Source organism: Borostomias antarcticus (genome assembly GCF_949987555.1).
Source record: "Borostomias antarcticus genome assembly, contig: scaffold_132, whole genome shotgun sequence".
Taxonomy (NCBI): domain Eukaryota; kingdom Metazoa; phylum Chordata; class Actinopteri; order Stomiiformes; family Stomiidae; genus Borostomias; species Borostomias antarcticus.
Genome location: NW_028175733.1, coordinates 1 through 19,630, shown reverse-complemented (window position 1 = coordinate 19,630; position 19,630 = coordinate 1). Strand labels below are relative to the sequence as shown.

Genomic DNA, 19,630 nt, shown 5'->3' with positions numbered 1-19,630 from the left:
CCATTGCGAGAAAGATGAGTTGGTTAAGGGAGGTGGGGCGGTCCCTGACCAGCGCGTCCTTGAGAGTCTCGCTCAGGCCTCGTCGGAACTCGCTGCGCAGACCGACGTCGTTCCACCCGCTACCCATAGCCAGGGTGCGGAACTCGGTAGCGTAGGCAGCCATGGAGCGGCCACCCTGCTGGATGGTGGTGAGACGGGCATTAAAGTCCTGACCATCAGCAGCATGATCAAAAACTAGCCTAAACTCGGCTAAAGCAGCATAGTCATCGCGGAGGTGACTGCCCGGACCCAGGGCTGCCTGGACCCACTTCAGAGCCTCCCCAGTGGTGAGTGTAGCGATGTAGCCCACCCGTGCAGCGTCAGACCAATACATGCTGGGTTGATGTTGGAAAATGTATCCACACTGCATGAGGAAGCCCCTACACTCAGAGAAAGTCCCATCGTATGGCTTGGGGTTAGCTAGGTGAGGTTCACGCTGGGGCTGGGGGCCCATAGGAACAGGCTGGGGCGTCGGCATGGGGGCGGGAGCGGGAATGGGTGCTGATGCCACAGGAGCTGCCGGACTTGCCTGGGACACGATGGAGGTGAGGGAAGCGATCTGGGTGGACATCGCCTGAACCATGGCAACCAGGCCCTGGATCTGCTGAGACTGAGCCTGTTGTTGGGTGTTCTGAACCTCCATCCGTGTATGTAGATCGGTCATGGCGACAGAGGCCTCCCGCAGTAGTCGGGCATGATCAGCGATCACCCGTCCTTGGAGTTGGAGAGCCGAAGGTGTCTCCGGTTGCTCTCCAGTGCCGGCTGGGTCCATACTGGCCAGATCTTCTGTTATGACCGGGTTGGATTTGGACCCAAACGCACGACACAGGAGGCAGAGAAAAAATGCAAAGCCCAAAGGGCGGTTTAATACTAAATGAATAAGTCCAGCAGGCAAGGTCAAAAACAAAACGATAAACAGGCAGGGGTCAGGCGATCAACAAACAATGTCCAATATCCGTAATCCGTAATCAAAAGTCCATATCCAGAAGGGGGGTCAGGGAATCCGTGTTTCAGTCCAGGGGTGGTGATAGCAGGCAAGCCGAGCACTGCACACTGGGTCACAGGTATTCTATGGGAAGATCTGGCGATGAGCATGGAGAAAACCAGGGTTCTTGTAGGCAGGCGATGATGACGACTGGGACCCGGTGCGCAGCACTCAGCCGTAAGCTTGTTCACTAATCACCACGATTGCCTTCACCTGTGGCGTTGGAGCGCGCGCCGTGCGCGTGCTGAGGTGCTGGGCGTCTCAGGATTACTCTCCGGGGATGAGGAGCGCGAATGCGCCCCATCTCCGGAGTCAGGAGGTGGGAATTTGGGAGACCCCGAACGCCGCGGGGTAGAGCCGGACCGACGCACAAGCTCGGAGGAGCAGAGGGGAATGCGCGCGGAGGTGCCGCCGTAACACATTAGCAGTTCTGTCAATCCTGATAGGGCTGCTGAAAATGTACATTTAAAATAACCCTCTAAGCAGAATAACCCTCTAAGCAGAATAACCCTCTAAGCAGAATAACCCTCTAAACAGAATAACCCTCTAAGCAGAATAACCCTCTAAGCAGAATAACCCTCTAAGCAGAATAACCCTCTAAGCAGAATAACCCTCTAAACAGAATAACCCTCTAAACAGAATAACCCTCTAAACAGAATAACCCTCTAAGCAGAATAACCCTCTAAACAGAATAACCCTCTAAACAGAATAACTCTCTAAGCAGAATAACCCTCTAAACAGAATGTACTGTACTGTCCTCATCACCACAGCCTATGACTGAGTGGTAAATGACACAGACAACACAAAGTATTTCATATATAATCATTTTTATTTAATATATTTCTCTGGTTTTCTCAGTGAGGCTCAGAATATTGTATTGCTTCCCCATTGTAAATGTCCAGGGAGGAATCTTCAGAGTAGAAATATGTGGTCGAGAGATCATCCTTCCTCTTATCACAGCTTATCAGGCTTGCTCAGCCCTCCTGACCCAAACATATGGTACGCAGTAGGAACCAGACCCAAACATGTGGTACAGTAGGAACCAGACCCAAACATGTGGTACAGTAGGAACCAGACCCAAACATGTGGTACAGTAGGAACCAGAGGATAACATTAAGTATAGCTATATACCACCATGGAAATAAATAGTCATATAAATTCTATAGTCTAATACACTAGTAGTCAGGAACAATAAAAAACACAGAATAGGCTACGGTGGTTATATCAATAAAATCAACAGCCAGCAAAAATGAAAACTAAATGATAATGATAGTAGTATTGATTAATTAATTATAATGATAGTAGTATTGATGATAATTATATACAATTTCACACTCACACATTTGCTCACATGCTTTCCACATGATACGATCAGATTCTGTGTGATGACGAAATCAATACAAATCCTAACATTTGAAAGGAATAGAAAAACTACAAAAAAATTATATTTCAAAGTTTACAAATTTTACCCTGCAATAACGTTTACGATAAGTAAAAACGACAGCAATGTTGATAATATTCAAGAGCAGTTACGATCTCGTAACCAATGTTGCACTCAGAATGAAAGACAACCCAAAGAATACCATCACAGACTATTGTGCATTTGGAAATGAAGGTAATAATACTCTATAATAGTGTTAAATACACATGTATTACTCTAGTCTGTTGAATAGGATAAACTCTGCTCAGAGTAACATGGAGATGGGGCGACGGAGGCCTTCTCTTCTTCCCTCTCTCCTCCCATCCTTCCTTTCCTAACCCTAACCCTTACCTACTCTTTCCTTTCCTAACCCTAACCCTTACCTACTCTTTCCTTTCCTAACCCTAACCCTTACCTACTCTTTCCTTTCCTAACCCTTACCTACTCTTTCCTTTCCTAACCCTTACCTACTCTTTCTTTTCCTAACCCTTACCTACTCTTTCCTTTCCTAACCCTAACCATTACCTACTCTTTCCTTTCCTAACCCTTACCTACTCTTTCCTTTCCTAACCCTTACCTACCCTTTCCTTTCCTAACCCTTACCTACTCTTTACTTTCCTAACCCTAACCCTTACCTACTCTTTCCTAACCCTTACCTACTCTACAGCCCTTTTTGGCAACTCTTTACAGAAGCGGTCGTACTGTACAGCCTTCACCATATGGATGTCATAAGTAGTCATACAAACAAGGACCAAGGACAATAACTACTAATAGGCTATGGCATACAAGCTAACTATGGCTACTTGCACAAAAAAAACTAACCATCTAACCTGCTAACTGGCTAACCAGCAAACTAGCTACCTTAATAATTCTACCGAATGTTAGGGCTCTGTATGGGGCATGACCATGTTAAGGCAGTTGTCATGAGCTTACACTAGCTGTTATGACTACTTATATCATCTTATTGAGTAATTATGGCAGCAGGAAGGCTTCACAACAATGACTTACTGTAAAGTGTTAGCTTTAGCGTAGCTAGTCACTATGTCTTCTCCTTCTCCGCCTCCTGGCTCTCTCTCCGAGGTTTACACCGGCGTCGTCCTCCTGTTCAGCGTGTCCGAGTTGCTGTCCCTGTCGCGTTTGGCCGTCAGCCTATCAAGTGTGCCCATCCCCCTCTCCCGCTCCATGGTACCGGTCAGTGACTGGGAAGGAGCCGGGCCGGAGGACGCCGAGGTGTTCAGTGGTGCGACGGACACAGGTGCATTCTGGGCCGAGGCGGCGAGGTTGGACTTGGACAGGGACTGCAGGGTCCCGCTCATCATACCTCCGCCTCCTCCTCCTCCACTCCCCCCACTTCCTGCCCCGCCATCTTTAGGGAAGTAGTTGTGCAGCTGGTAGAGAGAGGCTCGGTCCACCGTCCCATAGAGGGGAGGGGCTCCTCCCCCCAGACTCCCCAGCTTGGTGTCCCTGGTCAGGGTGTACATGGAGATGTCTCCTCCTCCTCCTCCGGTGTGGTGGGGGTTCGGCAGGGTGGCCACGGAGAACGGCGGGGCGGTGGGCGGCAGGGCGAAGCTCTTGGCGCCGCCGACGGGCGAGGCGTCGCGGGAGCGCGAGGGGTCGGTGGAGCGCGAGGACGAGCGGGAGCGGCGGCGGAAGCGGTAGCTGGGGAGGCGGAGCATGGCGTGCGTGGTGCTCTTGAAGAGGTCGGTGCGCGAGCGGCAGCGAAGCTCCTTGTTCTTCTCGATGTAGATGTTGACGGCCAGGACGCCCACCATCTCCGCCATGATGAAGGACAGGCCACCGAAGTAGAAGGACCAGCCGTAGGAGTAGTGCCACTTCTTGTCCTCGTCCTTCTTGGGCGAGATGTCGCTCAGTGCGGCCGAGATGTACACGATCACGCCGATGATGTTGCTCAGACCTGGAGAGAGGAAGCGGAGGGAGAGGGTGATGGAAGAGAAACAGAGAGGAAGAGAGAGTGAGAGAGAGGGAGTGAGAGAGAGAGAGAGAGATAGAGAGATAGAAGGAGAGGCAGATGAGAGACGAGGGGAAGCCATAAGAGACAGAAAGAATGTGAGGGGAAATAATCACAGAAAAAGAAAAGTTAATCAAAGAGCTGATAGAGCAGAACCAGTCCTTTACCCAGGAGAAGAGGGGTAGAACCAATCCTTTACCCAGGAGAAGAGGGGCAGAACCAATCCTTTACCCAGGAGAAGAGGAGCAGAACCAATCCTTTACCCAGGAGAAGAGGAGCAGAACCAATCCTTTACCCAGGAGAAGAGGAGCAGAACCAATCCTTTACCCAGGAGAAGAGGAGCAGAACCAATCCTTTACCCAGGAGAAGAGGAGCAGAACCAATCCTTTACCCAGGAGAAGAGAGGCAGAACCAATCCTTTACCCAGGAGAAGAGGGGCAGAACCAATCCTTTACCCAGGAGAAGAGGGGCAGAACCAATCCTTTACCCAGGAGAAGAGCTGGGATGGGAATGAGACCCAGGTATGGAAGAGAGAGACCAGGTATGGAAGTGAGAGACCAGGTATGGAAGAGAGAGACCAGGTATGGAAGAGAGAGACCCAGGTATGGAAGTGAGAGACCCAGGTATGGAAGAGAGAGACCAGGTATGGAAGAGAGAGACCCAGGTATGGAAGAGAGAGACCCAGGTATGGAAGAGAGAGACCCAGGTATGGAAGAGAGAGACCAGGTATGGAAGAGAGAGACCAGGTATGGAAGAGAGAGACCCAGGTATGGAAGAGAGAGACCAGGTATGGAAGAGAGAGACCAGGTATGGAAGAGAGAGACCAGGTATGGAAGAGAGAGACCAGGTATGGAAGAGAGAGACCAGGTATGGAAGAGAGAGACCCAGGTATGGAAGAGAGAGACCCAGGTATGGAAGAGAGAGACCAGGTATGGAAGAGAGAGACCAGGTATGGAAGTGAGAGACCAGGTATGGAAGTGAGAGACCCAGGTATGGAAGAGAGAGACCAGGTATGGAAGTGAGAGACCCAGGTATGGAAGAGAGAGACCAGGTATGGAAGAGAGAGACCAGGTATGGAAGAGAGAGACCCAGGTATGGAAGAGAGAGACCAGGCTGTCGTACCTGCAGCCACAAACAGGATGCCTCCTCCCAGGATGATGGTTCTCTTGCTCTTGTAGAAGCTGCTGGACGCCACACACACTCCCCCCAGCAGGAGCAGTATAGCGCTCAGGATGGGGAAGATACTGGAAGCACGCACTACACCTGCACAGAAGAAGAAGAAGAAGAAGTAGGAGAAGAAGAAGAAGAAGAAGAAGGGTACATTATAGAAGTGTGCTGGAATTAGACTGGAAGATATATAATAAAATAATTTTTTTTGCAATACAGTCTGGCCTTCTAGCCACCCAGAACGATTTCAGTGGGCGGGAGTATTTGCCTCCTTCAGCGAGCGTAGCAGAGTATTTGCCTCCTTCAGCGAGCGTAGCAGAGTATTTGCCTCCTTCAGCGAGCGTAGCAAAACCTTTGCCATATCCAGTCGGCATTTTTTGATTGATTTTAGCGGCACCATGTGGACCATAGTGTTTTCACAGAAAGACAACTGCATATCCCATGAGCACCACCACACCCTGTCTAAATATATCTTGCCCAGCATTCATTTTTGAAGCAAGCAAAAAGATGCTACTTGTCAGGAAACCTATAATGACGAGGTAAATCAATTGTTTCCTCCTTTCTGGACGAGGGTTAGAGAAAAGCCAACCTTCTCGTGAATGACGACATTTGCTAATGTAGGTAATGTATAGGCATCAGTATTATAACTAGAAAGTACATTTCCTTTAGAAAATGTGAGGTGGGCTATCTGCTGCAGCTGGTTGTAACAAGTACTGTTAGTACTACAGACGGGCATATCTCCATCCACCGACTGGTGAAGACGTGTCTCTAGCCCACTCAGGGGCTGAGTTGTGGGGTCCATGGCATGGATAGTGGTGTGGGGCAAGACTCCGCCCCCTTGGGTCAAAACCCGGCAGGGAAATAAATATAAATAATAATATAAATAATGTAAATATAACTATTATAACTGTTAGCACTACTAATATTACTAAATATAACTATAAATATATATATTTTAAACTACTATAAACTACTACAAATGGCCTACTACTCATGACTTGTACAGTTTTAATAAGCTCAATAGCTCAAAATAGGTTTAAAAGGTATCAATATTAGTTTACAGCCTGAATGCCATTATGAATAAGTATTTAAATATAAGGAACGACAGTAGTTGTGGTGTTGGTATGGAAGTTGATGTGAGTGCTACTACTGTTATATAAAGGATGCCTGTTGAGAGGATAAGCCTACATTAACAGATCATCACTGCAGTGGTGTAAGGGTTAACAGTAGTATGAGGGTTAACAGTAACCTTATTGTTAGTTAGAGTTAGGGTATGTAATCTACTGACAGTACTATTATAACTACTAACTATTGTAAATATAACTACTATAAACTCTATTGCTATTACTATTATAACTACAAATATAACCGTTAGCACTACCAATAATAATAAATATAACTACATATTAAAACACTATTATAAATTACTATAAATAGCCTACCACAGTTAGTACCACTGGTACTCAAGTACCACTCGCCCTTTCCTCACTAATGAAATGGCGCAGGTACTCATCCAGGCCCTGGTCATCTCCCGCCTGGACTACTGCAACTCCCTCCTCGCTGGGGCACCGGCGTCAGCCATTAAACCTCTGGAACTTGTCCAGAAAGCTGCTGCTCGCTTGGTGTTCAACCACCCCAAATTCTCCCACACAACTTCCCTCCTCCGTTCCCTACACTGGCTCCCTGTAGCGGCTCGCATCCAGTTTAAAACTCTGGCGCTAACCTACAGGGCAATGAAAGGAACAGCCCCCTCCTACCTCCAGGCCATGGTCAAACCCTACACCCCCTCCCGACCGTTACGCTCTGCTACCTCGGGGCGACTGTTTGCCCCGTCACTCCGAGGCTCCTGGGGTCCATCGACACGGTCACGGCTCTTCTCTGTCCTGGCCCCGCAGTGGTGGAATGAACTGCCCACTGATGTCAGGACAGCAGAGTTGCTGCCCATCTTTTGTCGCAGGCTCAAAACTCATCTCTTCAAGAAGTACTACAACAATCCTCCCACCTAAGCACTTATTGTATTATATTATATTGCACTGTACTTTAGATTGTGATTCTTGCACTTTGCCTTCAGCACTAGATTATGCTCTTAGTCACTTGTTTTAGAAAGAAGATGCACTTGTGAGTTCTGGCAAGTAGTAGTACATTGGCTCTTCCTACGTTAAATGCAATTATTGTTAGTCGCTTTGGATAAAAGCGTCTGCTAAATGACTGTAATGTAATGTAATGTAGAAGAAGGATTATAAAATTAAAGTAGTGTTATAGTACAAATAGGGTAAGAATTCAAGTAGACTAATGCAGGTGCTGATGCAAGTTAGCTTAAGAACTATGACGCCTATACCTTTAAAGTCGCACTAAAACGGACGTTTGAGATCATCTAACTTCCGTAGTTTGACGTATTTCCGACGCAAACAAGCTATGAGGGTGGGACATATGTTTAGAGGAATTTGATTGGAACATTGACAAGTGGATGGGTTCTAAGAACTTTAGACAGATTCGATAGAAGGATAGTGTTGATTGATGGGTGGATGTCGTGAGATTATTTGCCTAAAATCTAAGGTACCTGTTGTCGTCATTGCACGTGACCTACCGTTTTCCAGGAAGTAAGAAATTATATACAGTAGGACCCCACTCATCCGAACTTCAGAGATCCAAACCTCCCGGTCTACCGGACAGGCTTAAAAAACTTTTCTTTTTAGCCTGCTATCTGGTTACTGGTGGGATTTTCATTACAGTACTGTACCCTACTGTGAATAAAAACAGAACTGTATGTAGACCTACATGTTGCCTGTAGGCTGTAGCCTACTGTCACGTTTCATTTCTTTGTTACTCTAATGTCGAGCGCAAAACGCAAACGAGTCTGCTGCGCGAGAGCTGCATTCCTTGGTAACCAGAAAGCGCATCAGCAACCTGAAGCAGCATCGAGTCATTTTTCGTTCCCAGTTAATGGACTTCAGGAACACAGACGTGTTGTGGGCATGTAGATTACCCTACTAAGCCTACTGTATTTGTTAAATAATAGCCTACAGCCTAGGCCACGTTAGCCTACATCGGTTGTTTGAGAGACTTTCTTTTAGGCTACAATAGCCTAAGACACGACAACTTGTCTGTCATTTCATTTATTTATTTATTGATTATCATTTGCTCTAATTGTTCTAATGTTGGGTTGTTTTTAGGCTATACCATGTTGTTCTGTGAATACAGTAGCCTATCGATGCAGCGTACGCCTCATTTGAGAATAAAGTACTGTATTTGATCAAAGCACGCACTCAAGTGGAAATTCGGTTATTTTATTATAGACTACTGTAGGTCTATTATAGGCTAGGCTATATGAGTTTAGTTGGCTATTTGATTGCAATTTTGATGCATTTTCACAAGTAATTAATGGTATTTATTAGTCTATTATGAGTCTATATGAAACAAGTATACCACTTATTGAATTTGGTGCATTTTAACATAAGTTTCAGTCATCCGGACATTTCCGAGATACGAACGACCTTCGGTCCCGTTGGGTTTGGATAAGTGGGGTCCTACTGTACTTTGATATAAGATTACAACAAAAGTAGAATTTTGTAATTTTTTTGGCATACATCGTTGAATAGGTGAACACGATGAACAATTATGTGAACCAAAATGGGACAGAATGTTTTTTTCATTTCAGTGCAACTTTAAGATACCTTCAAGCTCTCTCCTGTGAACTGTCCCATAGCAACCACAGCGCAGCAGCACAGCTCTACAGCACCAAAGCAGAGAACACACATAATTCGCTGACTCACTCGGCATACGTTTCAATGGGGAGCGCAGTTGCTGAACAAATCGTCATACAGCGAAAACTATAAGTCACACAGCTTAGATACTTAAATTGTACGAATCAGCACAGTTGCGTGAACGTTTTGATGTATAATATGTGTGTGAGCTTTCAAAACTGTAGGAGTGTCAGCAGTTTACAAAATGTGTGAATATTTTCAAAGCAACAGCTGCCACCACTCTAAAGACATAATGATACTGAACATTCCACCAGCAGTTTCAATGGCACAAAAATTACTATTAAAAGTTAAATTACTAAAAAACTATTTTAAAAAAATACCAAAAATCTGAATACATCCGAGAAACAGCTAAACATCATGACCATTTTAAAGTTTGAATGAAGTTTCTAGCACAAAGTATAAAGACGTTATAAAGGGCCAACCAACTGGGGAGAATAATAATAAAGAAAGAAATAGTGGGAATACCACAAGTTGGGCTAGCTTCTACAAGCCACCTTATTAGACTATTTTAGAACCAGTCAAAATATCCTCGTAATGGGTATAATTGATGTTATTGAGTCTATTTCTGCAATAACTGCACTTATGGCTGTGTTTATTTTACTATTGTTAAAGCTACATTAGATATCTCGGTATTTTGCCGGCCCCACTGGTCGTGATAAAATCGGCACTGCGTTTTAAGAACCACACTTCCCACAATTCCCCACTCACTTGATGTAATGATGGAAAAAAGTTTGATAACAAACGTGCGTGGAGCAGACTGGATTGGAAGATTGTAGCTACTTCAATGGACTTCCTGGAAGGATGGCTTCAATGCAGGTAAATACCGCTCTTCTTTCTTTTATGTGCATGTAGATGAATTTGCGGGCCAAAATTTTAACACGAAAGGTGTTTGTTGTCTTACGGATATTGTGACACTTCCGCTTCCACCACAAGATTTCCCGCCAGTGTACTAGCCAGTACACCGAAATTGTAAAATAATAAATTCACGGGGTCTCATGCAGTCTCATGTCATGAAAACGATTTTGGGGGTCTTGCTAAGGCCAATTATAAACGAATAGCAAGTAAAGGTGAATATTGAACTATAAAAAAGTTATCTCATTGAGCTTTAATGTTACTGCTCGTTGCTTCGGGAGACTGTTTACCAGCAGCATGTATTTCATTTTCACGCATCAAGTACGAGAACCAATAAGGGGCAGCGAAGACTGCACTTCCTGTCAGTTGACACTACATTAGTTATTCTATCTTTGCTATTGGCCTTGTCTCATATCGGTATTCCATATAGAATTGCAAATGTGGGTATTTCAAATCATAACTGAAATATTATACTGAGGATACTGTATCAACTGAGGGTATTTTTACAGAGCACTAAAACAGGGACGTGGTCAAAATGTCCTGAATCATTAATGCCCTGTTTGACATGAACAAGTCAGAAATGAAGAGGATCTGGATGACACATCACGCCTGGTCAGCTCTGAGACCTCATAAATGATCCCCACCCTGTCATGGATGTAGGACGCTACGGACACGGAGGCTCTCGATCACGACCACCTCAGCGAGCAAGACTCTTCTGACACGGCCTCTTCCATCAAAATGGAGTCTGAGATGTTGAGATGAAGACGTGTTGTTTTTTACCGAGGGCTGTTTGTTTCGAGAGCTCGAGTGAAAGGAGCGCGGCGGACCCGCCCACAGACTCCTCGCTCAGCCTGCACCTGGCCCTTCAGCAGTCCTCTCCAATGTTCACACTTCAATCAAACATCCCCCCACCCACCTCCCCTTACATCCCTCCATCATCCCTCCATCCACCCACCTCCCCTTACATCCCTCCATCATCCCTCCATCCACCCACCTCCCCTTACATCCCTCCATCATCCCTCCATCCACCCACCTCCCCTTACATCCCTCCATCATCCCTCCATCCACCCACCTCCCCTTACATCCCTCCATCATCCCTCCATCCACCCACCTCCCCTTACATCCCTCCATCATCCCTCCATCCACCCACCTCCCCTTACATCCCTCCATCATTCCACCCACCTCCCCTTACATCCCTCCATCATCCCTCCATCCACCTCCCCTTACATCCCTCCATCATCCCTCCATCCACCCACCTCCCCTTACATCCCTCCATCATTCCACCCACCTCCCCTTACATCCCTCCATCATCCCTCCATCCACCCACCTCCCCTTACATCCCTCCATCATCCCTCCATCCACCCACCTCCCCTTACATCCCTCCATCATCCCTCCATCCACCCACCTCCCCTTACATCCCTCCATCATCCCTCCATCCACCCACCTCCCCTTACATCCCTCCATCATCCCTCCATCCACCTCCCCTTACATCCCTCCATCATCCCTCCATCCACCCACCTCCCCTTACATCCCTCCATCATCCCTCCATCCACCCACCTCCCCTTACATCCCTTCATCATTCCCCCCACCTCCCCTTACATCCCTCCATCATTCCCCCCACCTCCCCTTACATCCCTCCATCATCCCTCCATCCACCCACCTCCCCTTACATCCCTCCATCATCCCTCCATCCACCCACCTCCCCTTACATCCCTCCATCATCCCTCCATCCACCCACCTCCCCTTACATCCCTCCATCATTCCACCCACCTCCCCTTACATCCCTCCATCATCCCTCCATCCACCCACCTCCCCTTACATCCCTCCATCATCCCTCCATCCACCCACCTCCCCTTACATCCCTCCATCATCCCTCCATCCACCCACCTCCCCTTACATCCCTCCATCATCCCTCCATCCACCCACCTCCCCTTACATCCCTCCATCATTCCACCCACCTCCCCTTACATCCCTCCATCATCCCTCCATCCACCCACCTCCCCTTACATCCCTCCATCATTCCACCCACCTCCCCTTACATCCCTCCATCATCGCTCCATCCACCCACCTCCCCTTACATCCCTCCATCATCCCTCCATCCACCCACCTCCCCTTACATCCCTCCATCATCCCTCCATCCACCTCCCCTTACATCCCTCCATCATCCCTCTCTCCACCCACCTCCGCTTACATCCCTCCATCATCCCTCCATCCACCTCCCCTTACATCCCTCCATCATCCCTCCATCCACCCACCTCCCCTTACATCCCTCCATCATCCCTCCATCCACCTCCCCTTACATCCCTCCATCATTCCCCCCACCTCCCCTTACATCCCTCCATCATCCCTCCATCCACCCACCTCCCCTTACATCCCTCCATCATTCCACCCACCTCCCCTTACATCCCTCCATCATCCCTCCATCATCCCTCCATCCACCCACCTCCCCTTACATCCCTCCATCATTCCACCCACCTCCCCTTACATCCCTCCATCATCCCTCTCTCCACCCACCTCCCCTTACATCCCTCCATCATCCCTCCACCCACCCACCTCCCCTTACATCCCTCCATCATCCCTCCATCCACCTCCCCTTACATCCCTCCATCATCCCTCCATCCACCCACCTCCCCTTACATCCCTCCATCATCCCTCCACCCACCCACCTCCCCTTACATCCCTCCATCATCCCTCCACCCACCCACCTCCCCTTACATCCCTCCATCATCCCTCCATCCACCTCCCCTTACATCCCTCCATCATCCCTCCATCCACCCACCTCCCCTTACATCCCTCCATCATCCCTCCATCCACCTCCCCTTACATCCCTCCATCATCCCTCCATCCACCCACCTCCCCTTACATCCCTCCATCATCCCTCCATCCACCCACCTCCCCTTACATCCCTCCATCATCCCTCCATCCACCCACCTCCCCTTACATCCCTCCATCATCCCTCCATCCACCCACCTCCCCTTACATCCCTCCATCATCCCTCCATCCACCCACCTCCCCTTACATCCCTCCATCATCCCTCCATCCACCCACCTCCCCTTACATCCCTCCATCATCCCTCCACCCACCTCCCCTTACATCCCTCCATCATCCCTCCATCCACCCACCTCCCCTTACATCCCTCCATCATCCCTCCATCCACCCACCTCCCCTTACATCCCTCCATCATCCCTCCATCCACCCACCTCCCCTTACATCCCTCCATCATCCCTCCATCCATCCACCTCCCCTTACATCCCTCCATCATTCCACCCACCTCCCCTTACATCCCTCCATCATCCCTCCATCCACCTCCCCTTACATCCCTCCATCATCCCTCCATCCACCCACCTCCCCTTACATCCCTCCATCATCCCTCCATCCACCCACCTCCCCTTACATCCCTCCATCATCCCTCCATCCACCTCCCCTTACATCCCTCCATCATCCCTCCATCCACCCACCTCCCCTTACATCCCTCCATCATCCCTCCATCCACCCACCTCCCCTTACATCCCTCCATCATCCCTCCATCCACCTCCCCTTACATCCCTCCATCATCCCACCCACCTCCCCTTACATCCCTCCATCATTCCACCCACCTCCCCTTACATCCCTCCATCATCCCTCCATCCACCTCCCCTTACATCCCTCCATCATCCCACCCACCTCCCCTTACATCCCTCCATCATTCCACCCACCTCCCATTACATCCCTCCATCACCCCTCCATCCACCTCCCCTTACATCCCTCCATCATCCCTCCATCCACCCACCTCCCCTTACATCCCTCCATCATCCCTCCATCCACCCACCTCCCCTTACATCCCTCCATCATCCCTCCATCCACCTCCCCTTACATCCCTCCATCATCCCTCCATCCACCCACCTCCCCTTACATCCCTCCATCATCCCTCCATCCACCCACCTATCCTTACATCCCTCCATCATCCCTCCATCCACCCACCTCCCCTTACATCCCTCCATCATCCCTCCATCCACCTCCCCTTATATCCCTCCATCATCCCTCCATCCACCCACCTCCCCTTACATCCCTCCATCATCCCTCCATCCACCCACCTCCCCTTACATCCCTCCATCATCCCTCCATCCACCCACCTCCCCTTACATCCCTCCATCATCCCTCCATCCACCCACCTATCCTTACATCCCTCCATCATCCCTCCATCCACCCACCTCCCCTTACATCCCTCCATCATTCCCCCCACCTCCCCTTACATCCCTCCATCATCCCTCCATCCACCCACCTCCCCTTACATCCCTCCATCATCCCTCCATCCACCTCCCCTTACATCCCTCCATCATCCCTCCATCCACCTCCCCTTACATCCCTCCATCATCCCACCCACCTCCCCTTACATCCCTCCATCATTCCACCCACCTCCCCTTACATCCCTCCATCATCCCTCCATCCACCCACCTCCTCTTACATTCCTCCATCATCCCTCCATCCACCCACCTCCCCTTACATCCCTCCATCATTCCACCCACCTCCCCTTACATTCCTCCATCATCCCTCCATCCACCCACCTCCCCTTACATCCCTCCATCATTCCACCCACCTCCCCTTACATCCCTCCATCATTCCTCCATCCACCCACCTCCCCTTACATCCCTCCATCATCCCTCCATCCACCCACCTCCCCTTACATCCCTCCATCATCCCTCCATCCACCCACCTCCCCTTACATCCCTCCATCATCCCTCCATCCACCTCCCCTTACATCCCTCCATCATTCCACCCACCTCCCCTTACATCCCTCCATCATTCCCCCCACCTCCCCTTACATCCCTCCATCATTCCTCCATCCACCCACCTCCCCTTACATCCCTCCATCATCCCTCCATCCACCCACCTCCCCTTACATCCCTCCATCATCCCTCCATCCACCCACCTCCCCTTACATCCCTCCATCATCCCTCCATCCACCCACCTCCCCTTACATCCCTCCATCATCCCTCCATCCATCCACCTCCCCTTACATCCCTCCATCATCCCTCCATCCACCCACCTCCCCTTACATCCCTCCATCATCCCTCCATCCACCCACCTCCCCTTACATCCCTCCATCATTCCCTCCACCTCCCCTTACATCCCTCCATCATCCCTCCATCCACCCACCTCCCCTTACATCCCTCCATCATCCCTCCATCCACCCACCTCCCCTTACATCCCTCCATCATCCCTCCATCCACCCACCTCCCCTTACATCCCTCCATCATCCCTCCATCCACCCACCTCCCCTTACATCCCTCCATCATCCCTCCATCCACCCACCTCCCCTTACATCCCTCCATCATCCCTCCATCCACCCACCTCCCCTTACATCCCTCCATCATTCCCCCCACCTCCCCTTACATCCCTCCATCATCCCTCCATCCACCCACCTCCCCTTACATCCCTCCATCATCCCTCCATCCACCCACCTCCCCTTACATCCCTCCATCATCCCTCCATCCACCCACCTCCCCTTACATCCCTCCATCAACCCTCCATCCACCCACCCTCCCCTTACATCCCTCCATCATCCCTCCATCCACCCACCTCCCCTTACATCCCTCCATCATCCCTCCATCCACCCACCTCCCCTTACATCCCTCCATCATCCCTCCATCCACCCGCCTCCCCTTACATCCCTCCATCATCCCTCCATCCACCCACCTCCCCTTACATCCCTCCATCATTCCACCCACCTCCCCTTACATCCCTCCATCATCCCTCCATCCACCTCCCCTTACATCCCTCCATCATCCCTCTCTCCACCCACCTCCCCTTACATCCCTCCATCATCCCTCAATCCCCCCACCTCCCCTTACATCCCTCCATCATCCCTCCATCCACCCACCTCCCCTTACATCCCTCCATCCACCCACCTCCCCTTACATCCCTCCATCATCCCTCCATCCACCCACCTCCCCTTACATCCCTCCATCATCCCTCCATCCACCCACCTCCCCTTACATCCCTCCATCCACCCACCTCCCCTTACATCCCTCCATCATTCCACCCACCTCCCCTTACATTCCTCCATCATCCCTCCATCCACCCACCTCCCCTTACATCCCTCCATCATCCCTCCATCCACCCACCTCCCCTTACATCCCTCATCATCCCTCCATCCACCCACCTCCCCTTACATCCCTCCATCATCCCTCCATCCACCCACCTCCCCTTACATCCCTCCATCATCCCTCCATCCACCCACCTATCCTTAGATCCCTCCATCATCCCTCCATCCACCCACCTCCCCTTACATCCCTCCATCATCCCTCCATCCACCTCCCCTTACATCCCTCCATCATCCCTCTCTCCACCCACCTCCGCTTACATCCCTCCATCATCCCTCCATCCACCTCCCCTTACATCCCTCCATCATCCCTCCATCCACCCACCTCCCCTTACATCCCTCCATCATCCCTCCATCCACCTCCCCTTACATCCCTCCATCATCCCTCCACCCACCTCCCCTTACATCCCTCCATCATCCCTCCATCCACCTCCCCTTACATCCCTCCATCATCCCTCTCTTCACCCACCTCCCCTTACATCCCTCCATCATCCCTCCATCCCCCCACCTCCCCTTACATCCCTCCATCATCCCTCCATCCACCCACCTCCCCTTACATCCCTCCATCATCCCTCCATCCACCCACCTCCCCTTACATCCCTCCATCATCCCTCCATCCACCCACCTCCCCTTACATCCCTCCATCATCCCTCCATCCACCCGCCTCCCCTTACATCCCTCCATCATCCCTCCATCCACCCACCTCCCCTTACATCCCTCCATCATCCCTCCATCCACCCACCTCCCCTTACATCCCTCCATCATTCCCCCCACCTCCCCTTACATCCCTCCATCATCCCTCCATCCACCCACCTCCCCTTACATCCCTCCATCATCCCTCCATCCACCCACCTCCCCTTACATCCCTCCATCATTCCACCCACCTCCCCTTACATCCCTCCATCATCCCTCCATCCACCTCCCCTTACATCCCTCCATCCACCCACCTCCCCTTACATCCCTCCATCATTCCACCCACCTCCCCTTACATTCCTCCATCATCCCTCCATCCACCCACCTCCCCTTACATCCCTCCATCATCCCTCCATCCACCCACCTCCCCTTACATCCCTCCATCATCCCTCCATCCACCCACCTCCCCTTACATCCCTCCATCATCCCTCCATCCACCCACCTCCCCTTACATCCCTCCATCATCCCTCCATCCACCCACCTCCCCTTACATCCCTCCATCATTCCACCCACCTCCCCTTACATCCCTCCATCATCCCTCCATCCACCCACCTCCCCTTACATCCCTCCATCATTCCACCCACCTCCCCTTACATCCCTCCATCATCGCTCCATCCACCCACCTCCCCTTACATCCCTCCATCATCCCTCCATCCACCCACCTCCCCTTACATCCCTCCATCATCCCTCCATCCACCTCCCCTTACATCCCTCCATCATCCCTCTCTCCACCCACCTCCGCTTACATCCCTCCATCATCCCTCCATCCACCTCCCCTTACATCCCTCCATCATCCCTCCATCCACCCACCTCCCCTTACATCCCTCCATCATCCCTCCATCCACCTCCCCTTACATCCCTCCATCATTCCCCCCACCTCCCCTTACATCCCTCCATCATCCCTCCATCCACCCACCTCCCCTTACATCCCTCCATCATTCCACCCACCTCCCCTTACATCCCTCCATCATCCCTCCATCATCCCTCCATCCACCCACCTCCCCTTACATCCCTCCATCATTCCACCCACCTCCCCTTACATCCCTCCATCATCCCTCTCTCCACCCACCTCCCCTTACATCCCTCCATCATCCCTCCACCCACCCACCTCCCCTTACATCCCTCCATCATCCCTCCATCCACCTCCCCTTACATCCCTCCATCATCCCTCCATCCACCCACCTCCCCTTACATCCCTCCATCATCCCTCCACCCACCCACCTCCCCTTACATCCCTCCATCATCCCTCCACCCACCCACCTCCCCTTACATCCCTCCATCATCCCTCCATCCACCTCCCCTTACATCCCTCCATCATCCCTCCATCCACCCACCTCCCCTTACATCCCTCCATCATCCCTCCATCCACCTCCCCTTACATCCCTCCATCATCCCTCCATCCACCCACCTCCCCTTACATCCCTCCATCATCCCTCCATCCACCCACCTCCCCTTACATCCCTCCATCATCCCTCCATCCACCCACCTCCCCTTACATCCCTCCATCATCCCTCCATCCACCCACCTCCCCTTACATCCCTCCATCATCCCTCCATCCACCCACCTCCCCTTACATCCCTCCATCATCCCTCCATCCACCCACCTCCCCTTACATCCCTCCATCATCCCTCCACCCACCTCCCCTTACATCCCTCCATCATCCCTCCATCCACCCACCTCCCCTTACATCCCTCCATCATCCCTCCATCCACCCACCTCCCCTTACATCCCTCCATCATCCCTCCATCCATCCACCTCCCCTTACATCCCTCCATCATTCCACCCACCTCCCCTTACATCCCTCCATCATCCCTCCATCCACCTCCCCTTACATCCCTCCATCATCCCTCCATCCACCCACCTCCCCTTACATCCCTCCATCATCCCTCCATCCACCCACCTCCCCTTACATCCCTCCATCCACCCACCTCCCCTTACATCCCTCCATCATCCCTCCATCCACCTCCCCTTACATCCCTCCATCATCCCTCCATCCACCCACCTCCCCTTACATCCCTCCATCATCCCTCCATCCACCCACCTCCCCTTACATCCCTCCATCATCCCTCCATCCACCTCCCCTTACATCCCTCCATCATCCCACCCACCTCCCCTTACATCCCTCCATCATTCCACCCACCTCCCCTTACATCCCTCCATCATCCCTCCATCCACCTCCCCTTACATCCCTCCATCATCCCACCCACCTCCCCTTACATCCCTCCATCATTCCACCCACCTCCCATTACATCCCTCCATCACCCCTCCATCCACCTCCCCTTACATCCCTCCATCATCCCTCCATCCACCCACCTCCCCTTACATCCCTCCATCATCCCTCCATCCACCCACCTCCCCTTACATCCCTCCATCATCCCTCCATCCACCCACCTCCCCTTACATCCCTCCATCATCCCTCCATCCACCCACCTCCCCTTACATCCCTCCATCATCCCTCCATCCACCCACCTATCCTTACATCCCTCCATCATCCCTCCATCCACCCACCTCCCCTTACATCCCTCCATCATCCCTCCATCCACCTCCCCTTACATCCCTCCATCATCCCTCCATCCACCCACCTCCCCTTACATCCCTCCATCATCCCTCCATCCACCCACCTCCCCTTACATCCCTCCATCATCCCTCCATCCACCCA

The 19,630-nt window shown here is 51.2% G+C and overlaps 1 protein-coding gene across 1 annotated transcript; it reads right to left on the bottom strand.

The window, feature by feature from the left end:
- Positions 1–3,526: 3,526 nt before the first annotated feature.
- LOC311329252 (voltage-dependent calcium channel gamma-8 subunit-like) lies at positions 3,527–5,676 on the bottom strand (the record flags this gene model as incomplete). Its single annotated transcript, XM_084463125.1, has 2 exons — positions 3,527–4,359; positions 5,536–5,676. Coding segments are annotated over 2 exons (974 nt in total), but the record flags the coding sequence as incomplete, so codon positions are not given.
- Positions 5,677–19,630: the final 13,954 nt, after the last annotated feature.